Here is an 18801-nt window from a genome sequence, read left to right as displayed (position 1 = left end):
TCTCTTGAACTGGAGGACTGGGTTCCCGACTGCCCAGAGTGTCAGAGTCAGAAAGGCCCTTAGAGCACCGAGCGAGTGAGGCATCGGGAAGTACGGAGAAGGGGGCTGGTCTGGGGCTCAGAGGCTGTGGCCTCCGGAGCTGGGAGTTGCTTGCTCTCCGGGGCGCCCTGGGGGGGTGTGGGCAGGGGTAGTGCTGCCCAGGGGAAGGGGGATTCCGGGGAGGTGGGGGAGGGGCACAGGGGTGTTTTCCCCGCTCCCTGAGCTGCCCTGGTGGGAGATTGGAAGTAGGCTTCTGGAATAAGGGCGGTGGGACAGGGTACGCCTCTGTGCTTTGCTGACTGTTTGGTGTGTGTGTGTGTGTGTGTGTGTGCGTGTGTGTGTGTGTGTGTGTGTGGCGGGGTGGGGGTGGGGGGGTCTGTCAAGTTTAGCCTGGGCCTTCTCTGCCCCTCCCCCCCTGCCCCTCCCCCACGCCCTTCTCTCTGGCCCTTGGGCTCTGTGGCCCCTTCCCCAGCAGGTGCCACCCTCATGCCCCTCACCCCTCCAGCAGCAAGCGAATGTGGCGGGTGCTGGGTTCCCAGCCAGGGCAGCTGTGGACTGGCAAGGGGGTGGGGACCGAGGCGTCCCCCTTCCTGGTCCCGGCTCTCCATTGTGAGCCCCCCTCAGCTGTCCTGCTGCCCAGAGCCTGGCCCCGGCCCACATTCCTGCCGTGACGCTCTGGGTCTCCGGGTTGGAGCTGGTGAGCGTGAGGGGCACTGAGTTCTCACAGGACGGAGGGCCTTCTGGGGACAGGGACCGGTGGGGACAGAGCCTGTGGGGATCCAGGGGGCTCTGCCGAGACCACCCTGCTCCCACCAGCTAGTGGTTACGTCACTGCGTGTCCCTGGACGGATCCCTTGACTTTCCTGAGTGCCGCTTGGCAGGCTCGGTCCCCACCCCCACCCCTCTTAGCAGGCACTGGGGTGATGCAAGCCCTTCCTCTCTCTGAGCCTCAGTGTTCACATCGGTAAGAAGAAAGGGTAGAACCCCGTGATCCCTGAGGCCTAGTTTGGCCTTGAGGTGTGGACCGAGGTGGGAAACGTGCCGTGGTAAGGCTGACCTCCAATTATTCTGTGCCACCTGTGTTACTAGTGTCCCCGTGTGACCGAAGAGAGGCTCAGAGAGGTTAAGTAACTTGCCCAGAGTCAGCCAGCAAGTAAGCCGAGCTGGACTTGAACCCAGGGCTGTCTGAATCTAGAGCTGGGCTCCCAACTCCTGCTCACACGCCTCTAGTCCCCGAGAGCAGGGCGCCTGAGTCTGGCTCATGCAGGGCAGGAAGCTTGGGCAGAATTAATTATACTTGATTTTATTCTTAGCTTTTGCGGCACGATTAGCAGTGCTCAGGGGTGCTGGGCTCCTGGCCCCCCGCCAGCTGACCTAATTTGTGTGTCTGCGTCTGTTTCTGTACCTTACCCTTTCTCCCCGCTCATCCAGCCTCTCTTTTTCTTCTCTCTGCACCCTCCCCTGCTGTGTGGCCTTGGCAGGGCCTCTTGACCTCTCTGGGCATCCGCAGCCTGGGTGTGACCGTCCCGATTCTATTTCCCACCGCGAGGATGGCGAGGCTTGAATGAAGTAAAATCTTCGGAAAGGATCACGGAACGCTGAGCGCATAAGGGACACTAGCTGCAACTACGTCCATTTATCCAACTCTGGATGTTGGGTCCTGTGCTCAACCCGTTACCTGCGTGATAGTATTTGATTCCCAGAGCAGCTAGAGGAGCAACGCACTATTAGCGGCATCCCCATTTCACAGATGAGAAGGCTGAGGTGCTGAGAGACTCAGAGGCTTGCCTGATGTCCCACGGGTAGCGAGGGGAGCGGCCGATCCATTCCGGCTTCACCTCTGTGCTTTCCTGTTTCTCAGGGAATGCTCTTGATGGGGGAGGGCAGGTGATAGGGGCTGGGCCTGAGAGACCCCAGACTTCGAGTCTGGGAAGGAGGCTGGGGGCAGTGGGAGGCTCCCTGGCTTTCTCCCTGAATGCACCCCTGCACTCAGAGGGGAGGAGACATACCTGAGGTCCACCTGATTTGGGTCCGTCCCCCCCTTCCCCCAGGTGGCAGCCCCTTGGGAAGGGCTCACCCCAGCGTTGTGTATGCTTGTTTGTACCCAGAAAGGAAGCCTGCATGGTGTGTGTGTGTGTGTGTGTGTGTGTGTGTGTGTGTGTGTGTGCGCATGTGCATGAGGGTGCGGGATTGCCTGCTGGCTGCAGTGTGTGGGTGTGTTAGGCGCGTGGATGCGTTTGTCAAGCATGAGGGGGGGTTTACCCAGAGGTGGGGCGCAGTGGGGGGCAGGGGCAGGCCACAGGGTCCTGGGGCCTTCGGATTCAGTTCTCCTTTCAGGGGATGGCATGGATAAGTATGCTAATTATGCATGGAATTATGCAAATGGAGAGGTCGTTTGGGGGTCGAAGGCTGTTGTCACCATTCTCCCCTAGCACTTTGTGACTTCTGAGTCTTTCCCTGCTGCCTCCCAGGCTCAGCTCCCGGCCCCCATCTCTTTCCTCCCTCCTCCTCCTGGTCCCCTGGGAGCTGCAGCCACCAGCACCCCTGCAGTGTTTCTGGGGGGCACCCACTGAGTTCCGGCCCCTCCAGCTGGCCCAGGGAGGGGTCAGGCTGGCATTCAGCTGGCTGGGGGGGGAGGGGGCTGGGCAAGATGGCATCCTGCATCCCCCTACCCCCACCCCCACAGGTGTCCCTTGCATGAAGCTTCCCAGGACGAGTTCAGGGGTGACCGGGCTGTTGGCCACCCCTCCTTCCACCTCGTCTGGGGGCCACTTACTATGCAGAAAGGATGTTCTCTTGGATGCGGGTTTGGAAAATCACTGAAGTGGCCCCTTCCCCAGCTCTGTCTGATTGCGCGCGAGGCTAAATTAAGATGTGAGAGAATTCGCTCCCCGCGCCTGCCACTCTCGCCTTCCTGCTTTCTCTCTCACTCGCCCGCTCACCGCGTCCTCCCTGCACTGCCCCCTCCGCCTCCCCCCTGTGCCCCTCTGACCCCTGGCTTCCCTCTGCCCTGCGCCTCCCCCCTCCCCCCTCCCCGTCGTCCTCTCTATTCTTCCACTATCTTTCCCTCTCCTGCCCCCCTCCATCTCTGTGGGAAGCTGGAGCTCCTGGTCCTTAGCATGGAGGAGATGGTCGCCATGGTAACGGTTGTCATGTCGATGGCTACTGAGCTAGGGATGAATAGTATCTAGGTGAGAGCTACCTGAGTGGAGGCTGATGGGTTCACAAGAGGCTCCATGCTTGTCTCGGGGCCTCAGAGCTGCACCGTGTGCCCCCCCCGCCCAGTGCCTGCCCCCGATGCGTGGCCCTCTTTGTACCCAAAGGCGTGCCAATGCAAGGTGCCTCTCTGAGGCTGCCTAAGGGTGTGTGCATCAGGGTGTGTCTGTGTATGTTCTCTCTCTGTCTCTGGGAGTATCATTTCAAGAGTCTGTGTGGCTTTGGGGCGAGTCTTTGGATTTGGGCAGGCCCTTCCGGGAGCAGATTGTTAGGGGCTATTGCATGGCATTGGTCACCCAAGAATCATGAGGACTCCCTATTTTGGTTCCCATGTTGACTCCAGTTTGGGCACCCCCCGGGGACCTCAGACTTCTTAGAACCCCTCGTCCCGGCTCCTCTCTGGCCTTTCCTGGAAGGATGGAAAGACAGTGAAGACAGCTCCACTCCCAAGTGCGCTGTCCTGCTGTGTGGCCCTGAACAGGAATTGCACATCTCTGGCTCCTGGCTGCTTGCCTAAGAATTAGGCAGAACGTCTCCAAGGGACTCCAGCTTGGCTGGCCCAGCTTGAAGAGGCTGGTGGTACAGGGAGCCTTCTGTTTCCCTCACCGGGGGTCCTGGGGGTTCGTTCTTTTGGGCAGCAGGGGCAGAGATGGGAGCTGGGGCAAGTCGGATGATAGCTGCTCTGAGCTCCTGGAATGTCTGAAAGCGAGAAAGACCCAGCAATTAGTCACGGGAGCAATTACACTAATTGTTCCACTCCATGACTCATTGGTAGCAAGTAAATACTGATTAATTCATTACTTTGCGTGTGTGTGTGTGTGTGTGTGTGTGTGTGTGTGTGTGTGGTAACAGGGGTGGGGTGGCAGGACGGAGGGCATCTCCTGGCTTGCTGCCCTGGCCTCTTGCCCCGGCTGGCCTGGGGAGGGCTGCGGAGCAGGTGGTCGAGGCTAGGGCAGGAAGCCAGGGTTGGGGTCCTCTCTAGCTGTGTGCAAACCCCAGAAGGGGGCCCGTCAGGGGGCTGAGGACCGGCTCACGGCGCTGGCCCGGTCCCCTTCCTGCTCCACGCTCCTTTCGTGGTTCCCACGTCGGTCAGACAGTGCGAATGCTCAGACTGTCCCTCAGATCTGCTGAACCACCGAGTTCAGTGTTCACGATATTCTGACGTGCGGGCAGGATGGAAAGGAACCGGTTTCCAGGATGGAGTTGTCAGTTGGTCGCTGAAAGCCCCCTGTGATGGGGCTTCCCCAGCTACAGCTCCAGCCCGCCCCTGCCCCGGGCACTAGTCCCATCTCCCAGCTCAACCCCGTTTCTTAACAGGCATTTCCTGAATACCTACTATGTGCCGAGCAAGGTCCCGCCTCCATCCATCGAGATGTAGTTCTGTAGGGCGGGCTGTCACCCAAGCAGACCCAGCTCACAAGTGGTGATAGGCGTGAATTCAGAACCATAGGATCCTCGGAAAGATCAGAATAGGGTGGGGCTTCTCGAAGGAAGTAGAGTGGAGGTTCGCTGGCCAGACATTGGACGATGAGGGGATGGGAAGGAAGAGTGTTCTGGGCGGAGGGAACAGCATGAGTGGACAGGAGAGACCAGGCACATTCCGGGAATAGAGAGCTGCCAGCATGGCTGGAATCCAGCAATTGGGGGGGTGCAGAGGGACCCCGGATGAGGCTGGAGGGCGGGCATGGCCAGCCCGGGGAACACGGGCTGCACTTCCCCACCTCGGAGACTTGGCGTATTTCTTTCTCTTCCCTCTGCTGGAGATGCCTTTCTCTCTTGTTCCGTTGTTTCAGCCCCAAGCGCTAATCCCTCCAGATCCGTCTCACTTTCCTGGAGAAAGCCCTCAGGGGCAGGGACTGTGGCTTGACTTGGCTTGGAGCCAGGGTCAGAAGTGTAGCAGGGGATGGGGCCCCGGCTGCCCCCTTGGAGGGGGAGGGACTCCTGCCTTGCTTGCCCCTTGTGCTGGCCGTCCTCCAGGGTTGCAGTGGGGAGGGACGGCCCCAGCCCCGGGCCTCCCCAGCTTCTGACACTGGGAGGAGTCTGTCCCCAGACTCCTGCAAGGAGCCCCTCGCACCCCTCCTGAGGTGGAATTGGCTTTTGGGCCCTCAGCTGACTCGGGCATCGAGATCCTCGGGGTGGGGAGGTAGGCCACCATCCTGGTTTGGGGAGGACCCAGGGCCAGGGCTGGAATCTACACTCCCTTCTCTCCCTCCGCCTCCCCACTCTTACCCAAAGTACCCCCCTCCCAAAGCCCCTCGTCTCCCTAAACCCTGTGTCCAACTAATCGCATTGCCTTTGAGACTTCGATTGGGTCCCCAGCAGAGTCTGAATCTCGTCGTGTCACGTGCTCTCTGGTGACCTAGGGCAGCTGGGTGGGCCTCAGCTGCCTCCTCTGCAGAACGGGGCTGATGACCGTGGCCACGCCAAGAGTCCCGCCAGGCGTCCCGGGCACCACACACACATCCGCACGCCGTGTGCTCGCGGCTCCACTGTGGGTACTGAGTACAGAGCGGTCACACGTTTAGTAAGTGAGGAAGGCGGGACTCATCCAGCGTTCTGGCTCTAGACCCCCGGTGTGCCGCCCAGCAGTTCTGATCAGGGCGTCTGGGAGTGGTCCGGGTCCCCGGTGGGGGCAGGAAGGTGGGGCTGCTGTCCTAGCCTCTGGGGGGGACCAGGAGGTGGTATTCAGGCCCGCCCTGGCCCTGTTGGCCAATGTGGTGGCCACGCCTGACGCTGTTCCTCAGTCGCTTGGCCCACGGATGTGTCTGCTGTCCCTCTGGGCACGTCCGGGCCGCAGGTGCTGAGCTCTGTGCCCGCCTCTGCCTTCCTCAGGCTCAGCGCTGGCGCAGTGAGAACTTCGAGAGGCCCGTGGACCTGGAGGGCTCTGGGGATGACGACTCCTTCCCCGATGACGAGCTGGACGACCTCTACTCGGGGTCCGGCTCGGGCTGTAAGTACCCGCCTCCCCCCCCCCCCCCCAACCCTTGCGCTGTGCCTGGGCAGTGCTGTCTGCCTCCGGTGCCCCACCCAAGGCTCTGGGATCACTGGGAACAGGGGCCTATGCAGGCTGGTTTCCATGGTGGGGGTGAGGGGCCGGGGTGGGGGGTGGGGTGGTCAGGCAGGGGAAGCTTCTGGGCCGCAAGCACGGGGAAGGGCAGCCCGTCCTCCCGGGGCTGTCGCCAGGGCTTTGAGACCTTAGAGCTCGGGACTCGCCGCTCCCCGCGGTTCTCTCTGCACTGTTTGCATCTCCCTGAAGACCTCCCGCCTCTGCTGGGGAGCACGGACGCCCCTCAGGAACCCAATTTTCAGTACTGCCCTGACCTCTTGGAGGAACTTAGTAGTCACTTCTCGGATCTGCAGGGGCGCGTCCTCAGCAGAAACCATTTGACTGACTCCGCTTGGGTCAGGTGGCCCCCTTCCTGTCCAGTCAGCTGTGGCCCAGGGTAGAGTTCAGGGAGCGGTGGAAAGGGGCAGACGCCTCCACCAGTGCCTGGGACAGCCCAGTTCTGTGGCCTGGGAAAGGCCAGGAGAGTAGTGTGAGGTGAGGGAGGTTGCCCCCGCACCCCTGGTTTGAATCCCAGCTTCGGCGCTTAAAACCTGTGCTACCTTCAGCCACTCTCCCCCTCTGAGTCCCTGTGTTCTCACCTGGGAATGATAGAAGAGCTATGCCTTCTTCTCAGAGCCTCTGGAAGGCTTTAGCGTAAGATGTCAGGGTCTGGAACAGGGGAGGAGTTCTAAAAATGGTAGAAAAAAGGGGTGTGTGTTCGGGGCACCTGGCTGGCTCAGTCGGAAGAGCTGTGACTCTTGATCTCGGGGTCTTGAGTCGGAGCCCCGCTTTGGGTGTTGAGATTACTTTTTTTTTTTTAATTCATTTATTTATTTTGAGAGAGCGAGAGAGCGCAAGGGGGGGGGTAGGGGCAGAGAGAGAGCGAGTGAGAGAAAATCCCTAGCAGGCTCCACACTGTCAGCGCAGAGCCCGTGGCGGGGCTCAAACTCACGAACTTCGAGATCGTGACCTGAGCCGAAGTCGGACATTTAACCGACTGAGCCACGCAGGTGCCCCAAGATGACTTTTCTTTTTTTTTTAAAAAGGGGTATGTGCTGAGATTGGGCCCTGTGAGAGGACAAGGCGGTCTGATGGGATGGTAGGAGGTCTCTGTGCTATGGGCCTGGCCACCCACAGTCCTCTACCTCTAGTCTCCCCGCTTTAGCCCTACTCCATGTAAGCCTCTTGCAACTTAATCTTCGTAAAATCTATCTCTGCTGGGTCATGTCTCTACTCCTGAACCTCTCTGGCTGCTCTCCACCCCTCCTCTGCCTGATCAGGGGCCCAGGGAGTGGGCTGCACCTTCTCTCTCTCTCTCTCTCTCTGTCCCCTATTTCCTCCCGGGCCCCTTCACTTGTCCTGGCTCAGAGTCCGCCAGATTGCTCAAGCATTTCCCTGTAGGAAGGGCTCCTTCTCCTCCTTGCTGTCTTCCTGTGGCCTGTGCCTCCAGAGAAGCCCTTAAGCGCCTCATGCTAATGGCGGGGGTTTATCTAGGCCTGGCTTTTCCCAGAATGCCACTCCCCTGCTTCCCCCAGCTGTTAGCAAGATCTGCAGCCCGTAGGGCTTTTAGGCTGCCACTAGGTCTGGAAAAATCAGAGAAGACTTCCTGGAAGAGGTGCCCTCCCTCCCCTGCCCCCACCCCCCAAGGAATTTTTGGCTAGGCAGGGAAGGCTTAGGGAACATGCACCAGCCGCCGACCAGCTGTTGACCTGTGGGCAGGCTGTGCCTTACGTCTTTCCCTCATCTTGTCCCGGGGAAATTGCATGGAGTGAGGGCTGGGATCCGCCCCATCTTGGTGGCCATTGCTTACCTGGGACCCTCCTGCCCTCACGATCAGCCAGCTCCCTAGCTCTCTCCTCTTCCCCACCCCCTCAGACTTCGAGCAGGAGTCGGGCATTGAGACAGCCATGCGGTTCAGCCCAGATGTGGCCACGGCAGTGTCCACCACACCCGCGGTGCCGCCCACCATGGACATCCAGCCCGTGGGCACCCCGTTTGAAGAGCTCCCCTCCGAGCACCCCACCCCGGAGCCAGCCACCAGCCCCCCGGTGGTGACAGAGGTCCCGGAAGAGCCCAGCCAGAGAGCCACCACCGTCTCCATGCCCACGGCTACCACTGCTGCCACGACCGCGGGGGCCCTGACCGTGGCCACGGTGCCCGCCACGGTGGCCACCGCCGCCCCCAGCATCCCCGCGGCACCCCCTTCCACGGCCATCACTTCTGTCATAAGGACCACCGGTGCACAGAGGCTTCTGCCTCTTCCGCTGACCACGGCGGCCACGGCCCGGGCCACCACCCCAGCGGCGCCCTCGCCTCCCACCACGGTGGCTGTCTTGGACACAGAGGCCCCGACACCCAGGTTGGTCAGCACAGCTACCTCCAGGCCAAGGGCCCTTCCCAGGCCAGCTACCACCCAGGAGCCTGACAGCCCTGAGAAGAGCACCCTGCCCCTGGGGACCACGGCCCCTGGACCCACGGAAGTGGCTCAGGTGAGCAGTGTGGGGGAAGACAGGGAGCGAGAGCAGAGGCGGGTGGGTCGGGCCTGGGCAGGGAGGTTGCAGCTGGGCGGGGCGGGGACCAGGAGGGTCTGGAGATGGGCCAGACATGGCTAGAGAGGCTGAGGCCAGAGGGCCAAGGCTGGGGGCGTGAAACACAGGATGGGGACAGAGGTCGAGGTGGATGGGGATGGAAGGGAGACTGGCCCTGGGGCTTAGGATGTTGGGACAAGATAGGGATGGGGAAAGAATCGGGTAGAGCGTGGTTGGGGGGGGCGGGGCAAGGGGCCTGTGCAGGGCCAGGGGGCAGGCATCCTGGAGTGAGCTCAGAAAGTCGTCGATTCTTTCTGTACGTCCATTTCCTCACCTGTGAGAAGGAGGAAATAATAGGACGCAGACCCTAGTGTTGCGGGAATCATCCAAAGCGCCTAAAACGGGGCCTGGCAATGGTAAACCAGCCAGAAGCTTCGGTATCGTCACGGTCACCGTCATCGCTGTCGTTAGTCTGAGGGTGACTGGGGGGGCGGGGGGAGGCCGAGGGAGTGGAGAGCCCTCAGCTCACGTGTGCGGTGTGCTGCCCGGGTGGCCGGCTCAGAGCTGAGCATCCCCGTGCCCTCCCTCACCCTGGCATCCATGCTGTGGGCGGCACTGCGCCTTCCTCCTGCTGCAGACCAGGCCTCACCCGCGATGGCAGAGTCAGCATCTGAGCCCCGCAGTTGGCTCTAGAGAGAGGCCAGGGCATGTGTGTGTGCGTGTGGGGGGAGGGGTTGTTAGGGGTGAGGGGTGGAGGTTTGAAGGGGGGAGGATGCGGACGTCAGGACTGTGCGGGTGCATGGGATCAAGGAAGCGGGAGCAGTAGCCTGGTCCCTGCTGGGTGGGCTGAGCTAGGAGGGGAGGAGGTCGCACTGATTGGGGTACAAAAGCCCTTTGCAGCCGGCCTCACGGAGGGAGGAGGGCCCTCAGGTGGGAGAGGTGCTTTCAGGTCCCCCTCAGCCCCTCTGACTCCCCAGCCCCGGCCAGATGCAGACCCTGCCCTCAGCTCCTCTGAGCAGCTGGGGCAGCCTGGTACTTCCCAGACGCTGGCCAAGCAGGAAGGGGAAACAGTGACAGGGGATGGAGGGCAGGGCACCAGGCCCACCTCGCCCTGCTCACCCCCGAGGCACCTACATCCTTGCCCCAAACCCAGCCCTGGTCCTGCTTCCCCCTGGTGGGAGCCGCCGGGCTGGTTTCCTGGACGCTTGCCTCCAAGGGGCATCACACTCTGCACTTGTACACTTGAACTGACCCCCGGGGTTGAGGGCCTCATCCCTGCCCCAGGTACGTGGCCTGGGGACCAGGCAGCACCTAGCAGTCCCCAGACAGCAATTCGACAGCGATCTCCCAACGATGATCGTTATTACCAAGAGGCGGCTAGAGGGGGAGGTGACAGATGGGGTGGGGATAGGATGTGGCCAGGTGAGAACAGAGGCGGTGTGGGGTGGTTACAAACCCGAGAGGTTGGAATTGGGTGGATGTGGGTTTTAGTTCTGCTTCTACTGCTTTACTAGCTGTACGTCCTTGGCAAGTCACTTAACTTCTCTGAACCTATTTCCAGCCCTATAAATCAGGGGTAACAGTACCTCCTTCACGGGGGTGTTGTGAGGGCAAAACGCCCATAACGTGTTTAGCACAGTGCCTGGCACATAGCGAGTGCTTAGTTAAGTAAGTGTCACACCCACTGGGAATGTGGGGAGGTTTGGGCAGAGGTTGGGGGGGGGGGTGCCCCATGGCAGGAGGGGCTGAGGCCTGGCTCCTAGGCTCATGCCTCCCTCCCTCCAGACCCCAACTCCGGAGTCCGTCCTGACCACGATCCGGGATGAGCCAGAGGTGCCCGTGAGCGGGGGGCCCAGCGGAGACTTTGAGCTGCCGGAGGAAGAGACCACACAGCCAGACACGGCCAATGAGGTGGTGGCTGTGGGCGGGGCTGCAGCCAAGCCGTCACCTCCACCTGGGACGCTGCCCAAGGGTGCTGGCCCAGGCCCCAGCCTCCTGGACAATGCCATCGACCCAGGCAGCTCAGCTGCTCAGCTGCCTCAGAAGAGCATCCTAGAGCGGAAGGAGGTGCTCGTAGGTGAGGCTTGGGGCCTGGGAGGAGCCCAGAGCGAGGCAGCTGGTCGGGCCTCAGTTTGGATGTCTAGGGACCCGAGAAGAGGTCAGGGTGTGGGGTTTCTAGGAGCCTCGTCTCCTAGGAAGGGAAAGCTGGGGACTCAACCCCCAGACCCTCCTTTTGTTTCCTTCTCTGACCTTCCCCTGTCCCAGGGTCTGACCCTGCCTCCGTATGTATCCTCCTTCCGGCGAGGTCTGTGAAGGCCAGCCAGCGCTGCCCGTGTGAGAATTGGCCACCCCGCGCCTCAGATTCAAGGCTCTGAGCCCCCTCCCCGCCCGGGGCCCTCTGCCCTCTCCCCAGGTTCTGAGCTTGACCCCAGCTTGTCCTTAGCCCTTGACCTCTGCCTTCTTCCTCCGCAGCTGTGATTGTAGGCGGGGTGGTGGGCGCCCTGTTCGCGGCCTTCCTGGTCACGCTGCTCATCTACCGCATGAAGAAGAAGGATGAGGGCAGCTACACACTGGAGGAGCCCAAGCAGGCCAGCGTCACATACCAGAAGCCTGACAAGCAGGAGGAATTCTACGCCTAGCGGAGCCTAGTGGAGCCACAGTGCCTCCCGTAGCCTCAGCGTCACCCCTCCGCCTAGCCCCCGGCCCGGCCCCACCAGCCCTGGCCTGGGACTGGGCCTGGGAGGGAGTCTGGCCGCGGCTCATCTCCGCCCGCCCTCCCAGGGTCTGCCCAGACAGCCAGCCTCACGCAGATCTTACCTGAGGGACAGGGGGCACTGCCATCTGCCCTAGACTGTGCCCTTACCAGCTCATCTCTTGTCCCCCCGCCCTCCCCGCAATCAGCCTGGGGCTTCAGGACCTCGTGTCGGCCGGACAGGAGGAAGGAAGCTCCGGATTGGCTGGGAGAAGAAAGGGTGGGGCTTGAGATGGGCTCCAGGCCCCAACCTGGCCCCCCCCCCCAGGGCCAGCTGAAGTCTCGTTTCGGAGGCGGAGAGGCACGCAGGCTGGTTTCCAGGACGAGCGTTTGGCCAGCTCAGCCCTCGACATCATCGCGAGACACTGCGGCCTCTCGCGACCGTCCCGGGGCCCCTCTCTGCCCGGGAGAGACGGTTCCTCTCGTCACCAGCCCCTGGCCTCTCTGGGGTGGTGGGGCCATTCTCCCCTGGCCCCTGCCCAGTGCCCACCTACCACAGGCCTCACCTCATCCCAGCGTGCCCCTAAGGAGTGCTCTGGCAGCCACTGGTGAGGAGGGGCTGGGCTGCCTGGGCCTCCCTCCCTCTTGCAGGCGGACTCTGCACAGACACCATCTCCCACACGGTCACGCATGACGTCACACACGAAGGCGACGACGCGCAACGACAAAACCTTGCGCGGTCCCGCTCACCCAGCCGGTGCAGACCTGTCACAGACATGCTTCCAAAGATGCTTATTCTCACGTGTTTCTCACCCCGCGGCCCCCCCTCCCCCCGCCCCCCAATGCTCACAACAATGCAAGGCACTAGTCGTCGTCCCCTGATGGTGGTGACAGTGTGGCCTGCCCCTCTCTCTGTCCCCCTCCCCCCATGCACACTGTGGCACCAGGCAGGCTGTCCCCAGCTCCCGGGCTCACCGGAGAGGGTGGAGTCAGGCTGGAACAGTCAGCCCATATTGGGTCCCCAGAGTTGCCCTGCCACACTCAGCCCCTCACCACGACGCCAGCACCAACCACGCGGCCGCCGCCCCCAGCATGTCAGATACGATCCCACGTGGAGGTACAGTCTCCCCCCTGCACAGCCCCGTGCTTGTGCTGCAGGGGAACCGGCGGGCACTTGCTTGCCTCTCCTGAAATAAAGTGGGGGGGGGGATGCTGCCACAACCCCCCCCCCCAGGGCATTGCACATCGGTGGGGCCTGCTCCCCTCCCCTCCCCTCTGTAGCTTGCCGAGGGGTGAGTTCGGGGCCAGTCCCCCGCTAGCTAGGAGCCTTGCTGAGGAAGGCAGGCTGGTTCCTGGAAATGTGGAGGGGGTTTGGGTCACCCAGGACCACAAGGCTTGGGCGGGGAGGGGTGTGCGGCCTGGCTCCCGGTCTCCCTGTACCCTTTCCTGCTCTGAGCTAGGGGCTGACTCTGCCTCCCAGGACACAAGTCTCCAAAGTGCCTGCGAGGGTGGGCCCTGTCGCCTGGGCCTCCTGCACCCTCCCCGCGGCCTCACCAGGCCCACCTCGGTCCCGCCCTGGGGCCCTCCCCGTGGACACCTGCCCGCTTGCTGGCCAGACAAGCTGATGGTTCTTGAAGCAGCCCAGCCAGACACACTGCCCCAGGCCGGGAGCTGAGAGCAGGTGGGGCTGGGGGGGGGGGGGGGGCGTCCCAGGCCCCGGCCCCGGCCCGCCTCCCCCTTCTGTGTTACCCTTGCGAGGGGGCCGCTTCTGTAGATATTTTAAATGTGGGGTCACAAATCTCCTTGGGGGAGGAGGGTGTGCTTGGTGGGGGCTCCTGAGGACACGGGATGTGGTCTGAGTTGGGGTTGGCTGGTGCTCACCCCCCCCCAACCTTCAGCCCAGATTAAAGTCAGGATCCCAGCTTTTATTTCTGTTCCCTTTTCTAGACTCCCTGGCAGCAGATTTCTGCAGGGTGAGGGGGGTGGGGGGTGCCCGAGGCATTTGAGAGCAAGGGTCCAGGGAACTTCCACACCCTGTCTTTTCCACCATCCTGCTTCCGGGCTGGGGCTTTGTCTTTCGGACTCAGTGTCCCCCCGGGCAGGGCCTGGAGGCCTGTGAGGAGCCCAGCCGGTCCCAAACTTTGTGATGGGCAGGAGTGAGGGGAGGCACCCTGGGCCCATGATTTGTTGAAGGTGAGGCGACCTGGCCTCAGTCATCCCTGGAGTGTGGAAGGGCGAGGGGAGGAGGGACTGATGTCCCAGCAGCTCCCTGGTGGGCTGCTGTGGGGGGGGGGCCAGCAGCTCTGGTGACCAGGCCTGGGCAGGCCAAGGCTGAGAAGCCAGGGAGCATGGAGGAGAGGGGACGTGAGCCCAGGGATGGTGGGCCTGGGGTAGGAGACCCCTGCATGGGCCACATGTAGCCCATGGTGGGGCGGGGCCTGGCAAGGACGGAGGAGCTGAGCTTGGTCTGGCTGGAGTGGGCTTGGAGTGGCCCCCCTGCAGGGGTCCAGTCTGGTCCCAGCAGGCCTGACTCCCCACGTAGGGCTGGCTTCTAACTTGGGACTTGGGGCTTTGCCTTCTGGCACACGGCCTCTTCTCTCTGTCCTTAGCGTTTGAGAGAAGGGGCCAAGGGCCTTGTTCATGGAGCCCTGGACCTGAGCCCAAGGCCCAGGCTTTATCCTCGTGGAACAACACAGTCTGACTGGCCCAAGTTCATTCCGGCCAGCCCGGCTGGGGCAGGGCAGTCCAGGAGAGAGGTCGGTTAAAAGGATGAGCTGGGGCTCTCCTCGGTGCAATGTGGGTGCGGGGCTCTCACTCTGCCTGGGCACGAGGTGTGATGCGAGCAGGACCTGGGCAGATGGGTTCCCAGACACACCAGTGTGCTTAGGGAGGGTGTCCCGCAAGGCCCTGGCATTTCCTGGAAGCCGGGCCGATTCCAAAGGGAGGGGGCTTGTGTGGCCCGAGAACCTCCCGGGGGCCTCAGCTGCCACCCAGGGAGGGTGGCTGGGGCCTCGGGAGGTGGGGTTCGGGCCCTCGCTCCAGCTGTGACTTCTAGAACCCAGGTTCTGTCTCCCTAAGGGGCCACAGGGGCATACCTCTCCTGAAAGGTGCGTCCCCTTCAGCCCTGGAGGGGGCTGGGTGGCAACCAGGGCTGGGTGAGGCAGGTCTGCGGTCCGTGGCTTGGGGTGCTCAGGCCAGATCCCCGCCGGGGCTGGCAAAGCCATCTGTCCAGGCCTCCAGGCTGGGGCCCCGGGCACAGGAAGCAAACCTATCTTGGCTTCTCCGGTGGGGCGGAGTGGCCACCACCTCCTGGGCTCTCCCGGATTTCTCCTGACAGCCACCACCCTGGACTTGCTTCCTCAGGCCTCCTGCCTGTAAATAGAAGCCCACGAACTGTACAGATTTACGGAGATGCCAAGACTGGGTCCTGGAGTTGCCATCTAAGGGCTGATGGGTCCAGCATCCCCCCCCCCCCCCCGGTGCCCACCCGGCAGCTTAGTGCACAGCGTGGCAAATACGTGTAAATACTTTTCGTAGGCAGTGTGGCTCCAGAGAGCCCCCTGAAGACAGTGTCCCTCCCATGCGTCCTTTCTCCTGTACAGAACCCTTCGCGTACCCGGCCTGGGGTGGGTGGGAGTTTGTCCTTCCCTCCCCCAAGCCTTCCCTGCCCTTTCTCTCCCCCCCGCCCCCACCCCATAACCTGTTTATTAACCATACCTGTCCTGAGTTCACGGCCAAATCTCTAAGGAAAAGTGGAGGGAAAAGACTGGAAAAAGAGACCCAGGTGCCTGCCCCCCCTCCCCCCCCCCCCGCCACCGGGGGGTACTCACCTGTCCCAGCCTTGTGAAGGAGCTGTTTGGTTGTTTGGTTTTTGTTTTCTGTTTGGTTGTTCTTTCTTTTTTTTTTTTTTTTTTAACACTTCCCGTGCTGTGCCCATTTATAAGAGGAAATAAAATTAAGCTGAAATGATACAGTGTGGCCTGAGTGTGAGATAAACAAGGAGGCTTTGGGGGAGGGGCGGCTCGTGGTTCCCCCCGCCCCCCACCCCGTCAGCCACTTTACCCTTCAGAAGAAATTGAGACCCAAGCAAGGAAAATTGACCGGCAGCCTCTCGCGGGAACCATTATGGTAAAAGCGACCGTTGGTTGAGAATGTTCAGGAAACCACGAAGCTGACTGTGGTAAGGCCGCCTGGGGGCTGCGGTTGGGCCGGGGCCAGTCTGTGGTGGCGTTGGGGGCCCTCTGGTCACCCCCCCCCCCCCGCCCAGGGGGAAAGAACTGGTTTCAGGCCACAAAGGGAGAATGTTGCGACCACAGGACATCAGAATCAGACTGAGGCCGGACGGCTTTGGGGTCGGGAGGCCTGATTTCAAGCCCAGGTGACATTTCCCAGCTGTGAGTCTGGAGAGGCCACTTCTGAGCTCGCGGAGCCTCGATTCTCTCACCTGCGAAACGGGATGACAGTGACCGCCCGCTAAATGGAATGTGGTAAGGATTCCACGAGGAAGAATAGTGCTCCGTGCTCTGGGGGCACACCAGGCTCTGCCCTCTTGCCCCGGGATGGCCCCTAGGCGTGAGTGTCACGGTCGTGAACTTCCCTCCTCCAAGGGAAGCCTCTCCACGTGTCCGGCAAGCATTTCCTGCAGGAATTTATTTCTCTTAAGACGTGGTACTCACACCGGGTCTCCGTGTTTCCGGGGTGGGTTGCCGTCTAAGGCCTGCGGATCCGTTCCTTCCTCCCTGTCTTCACTGAAGTTTCTTAAGTGCCTGCTCTGAAACTGGGGGACGAGGTGTCACCAGCACGGACCCAGCCCCTGCCCCACGGGGTGCGTACAGCCTCCTGGGGAGACAGGCCATAACCAGAGGCCCGAGACCGTGTAATGACTCCAGCCTGGGGGTGGGGGTGTCTTTTCTCCTCAGCCACCCCCTCCACCCCCATCCACCTCACTGCCAGTTCTGGGACGGAGCTCCCGGGCCTGGGTCCTCGCTGTGGGACCTCAGGCCACTGGTCCCCTGACAGCCTTGGACCACACAGCTATAAAAGGGGAGAAGGGACCAGTCCGGTGCTATGTCGAGGTTTATGACAGAACCGGACCCCAGTTCAGAGCCTGCTGTGACGTAAGGGGTTGGCCTGCCACCACTCAAGGCCCAGCTCTTGACACGGCCTCTCCTCCAGGAAGCTTCTGGAAGGTCTTTGCATCCTCTTTCTGAATCCCTACAGCCTAGAGCTGTCTCCCCACCTGCAGGGCCCCCTTCACCTTCTCTGATACCCTCTGGTACCTTCTGGTACCTTCTGGTACCCTCAGCCAGAGGCGTGGGGACAACACGCTTCTGGGGTCAAGTGGACCCAGCTGTGCACTTGGGCACAATGTTCTCCCTCTCACAGCCTGTTTATTCACATGCAAGTGTGGGCGATAAGGCGGGTATTTGGAGACTATGGTGGAGATTAACTGAGGTAATATATAGAAAACAATGAGGGGCGCCTGGATGACTCGGTCGGTTAAGTGATTTCGGCTCAGGGCACGATCTCACGGTCCGTGAGTTCAAGCCCCGCGTCGGGTTCTGTGCTGACAGCTCGGAGCCTGGAGCCTGCTTGGGATTCTCTCTCTCTCTCTCTCTCTCTCTCTCTCTCTCTCTCCCCGCCCCCCCAACTCATGCTCTGTCTCTCTCAAAAATAAATAGAAACATTTAAAAAAGTAAAAAAAAGAAAACAATTAGCATGACAGCTGAGTTCCAGCTCTTCTGTGGCTTTGGTCTTTCACTTACTTTAAATGTTTACTTGGGGCGCCTGGGTGGCGCAGTCGGTTAAGCGTCCGACTTCAGCCAGGTCACGATCTCGTGGTCCGTGAGTTCGAGCCCCGCGTCGGGCTCTGGGCTGATGGCTCAGAGCCTGGAGCCTGTTTCCCATTCTGTGTCTCCCTCTCTCTCTGCCCCTCCCCCGTTCATGCTCTGTCTCTCTCTGTCCCAAAAATAAATAAACGTTGAAAAAAAAAATAAATGTTTACTTATTTTTATTCTGAGAGAGAGACAGAGAGTACAAGCAGGGGAGGGGCAGAGAGAGAGGAAGAGAGAGAATCCTTGGAGCCCGACACGGGGCTTGATCTCACAAAGGGTGACACCATGATCTGAGCCGAAATCAAGAGTCGGAGGCTCAAACGACTGAGTCACCCAGACGCCCCTGTGGCTTCGGTCTTTTACAGGCAAACCTTTATGCCAATCCCAGCTCTGCTCGCTGACTAGCTGTGCGACCTCGGGCGGCTTATTCAAACCCAGGGCTCAGTTTCCTCGCCTGTAAAATGGGGACAATAGTAGTACCTGCCCTTATGCATCTGGTGCTTTGAACCGTGCCTGGCTTAGGGCAGGGGCTCTACAGCTGGGGGCTGTTTTCTCGCCCTGTTGCTGTCATATTATCGTTGTTATGATTTGCAGGGCCCAGCATGCTGCCTACTGAATAAGGAAATGACCCAGAACCTGGGTAGAAATCCAAACGTCAGCATCAGCACTGGGGTGAAGGGGCCGGCAACGCCCAGGGTCGCTGCCCGGGAGTCATACACAGGGGCCTCGCAGATGGGCGCGTGGGCACACAGGAGCTGCTGGGAGGTGTCGCGTTTCTCTCCGGGCCCCTTGGCTCGGGGATGGGCGACAGGAAGAGGGGGAAGGAGGAGGAAGCTCGGCTTCCAGGCCGCCCACCCTGTCTCCGCCGACCCGCAGGGGAGCAGATGGAGGGGCCAGGCTTACGGCCCCCAGAGCTTCGAGCCTTCTAGCCTTCTCTGCACTTGGGGAGGACAGAGGCTGGACCTGGCGTGGGAGCGGGGGAGGGGATTAGGGCCAGGGAGCAGATTGCCAAAGCGCTGGGGTGAGACACCGTGCGGGGTGCCCTGATGGGGGGAGGGCGGTGGGCACTTCTCCCATCACCTCATTAGAGCCTCGGGCAGGTCTGGCCTCCTGGCCGGTGGAAATTGAGGCTCAGAGAGTTCGAGAAACCTGAGGCCAGAGAGCTATGAAAGAGTGGAGTGGGAGCCAAACCTGGGTCTCCTCCTGGTGTCAAAATTCAGTTTTACCCTTTCATTTCCTTCCTCTACCGATAGCTGCTGTGCGAGCACGGACAGGTTCCTAAGCTTCTCTGAACCTCAGCGAGGCCGTCAGAGAAACAGAGGCCACGGCGTAGGGACAGACTCAAAAGATATGTTAACGCAGGACATATTTGCTGGGCGCTTTCTCGTGGTCCGTGCCCATTCACAGACGCTCCCTGCTTTCATCCCGGGAGACCCCGATTGCCCC

General features: G+C 61.3%; 1 protein-coding gene across 1 annotated transcript in view; it reads left to right on the top strand.

The window, feature by feature from the left end:
- Window positions 1-15490, top strand: part of SDC3 (syndecan 3) — a 35784-nt gene extending 20294 nt beyond the window's left edge. Inside the window, exons 2-5 of the mRNA XM_023260063.2 lie at window positions 6088-6205; window positions 8177-8790; window positions 10615-10906; window positions 11302-15490. Of these exons, the coding sequence (XP_023115831.2) occupies window positions 6088-6205; window positions 8177-8790; window positions 10615-10906; window positions 11302-11468 (1191 nt within the window). The 3' untranslated portion in view covers window positions 11469-15490. The remainder of the gene's footprint in view (window positions 1-6087; window positions 6206-8176; window positions 8791-10614; window positions 10907-11301) is intronic.
- Window positions 15491-18801: the final 3311 nt, after the last annotated feature.

Source organism: Felis catus, chromosome C1, assembly GCF_018350175.1.
Source record: "Felis catus isolate Fca126 chromosome C1, F.catus_Fca126_mat1.0, whole genome shotgun sequence".
NCBI classification, from domain to species: domain Eukaryota; kingdom Metazoa; phylum Chordata; class Mammalia; order Carnivora; family Felidae; genus Felis; species Felis catus.
The sequence above is the reverse complement of the archived record's forward strand: the minus strand, read 5'-3'. Positions and strand labels throughout refer to the sequence as shown.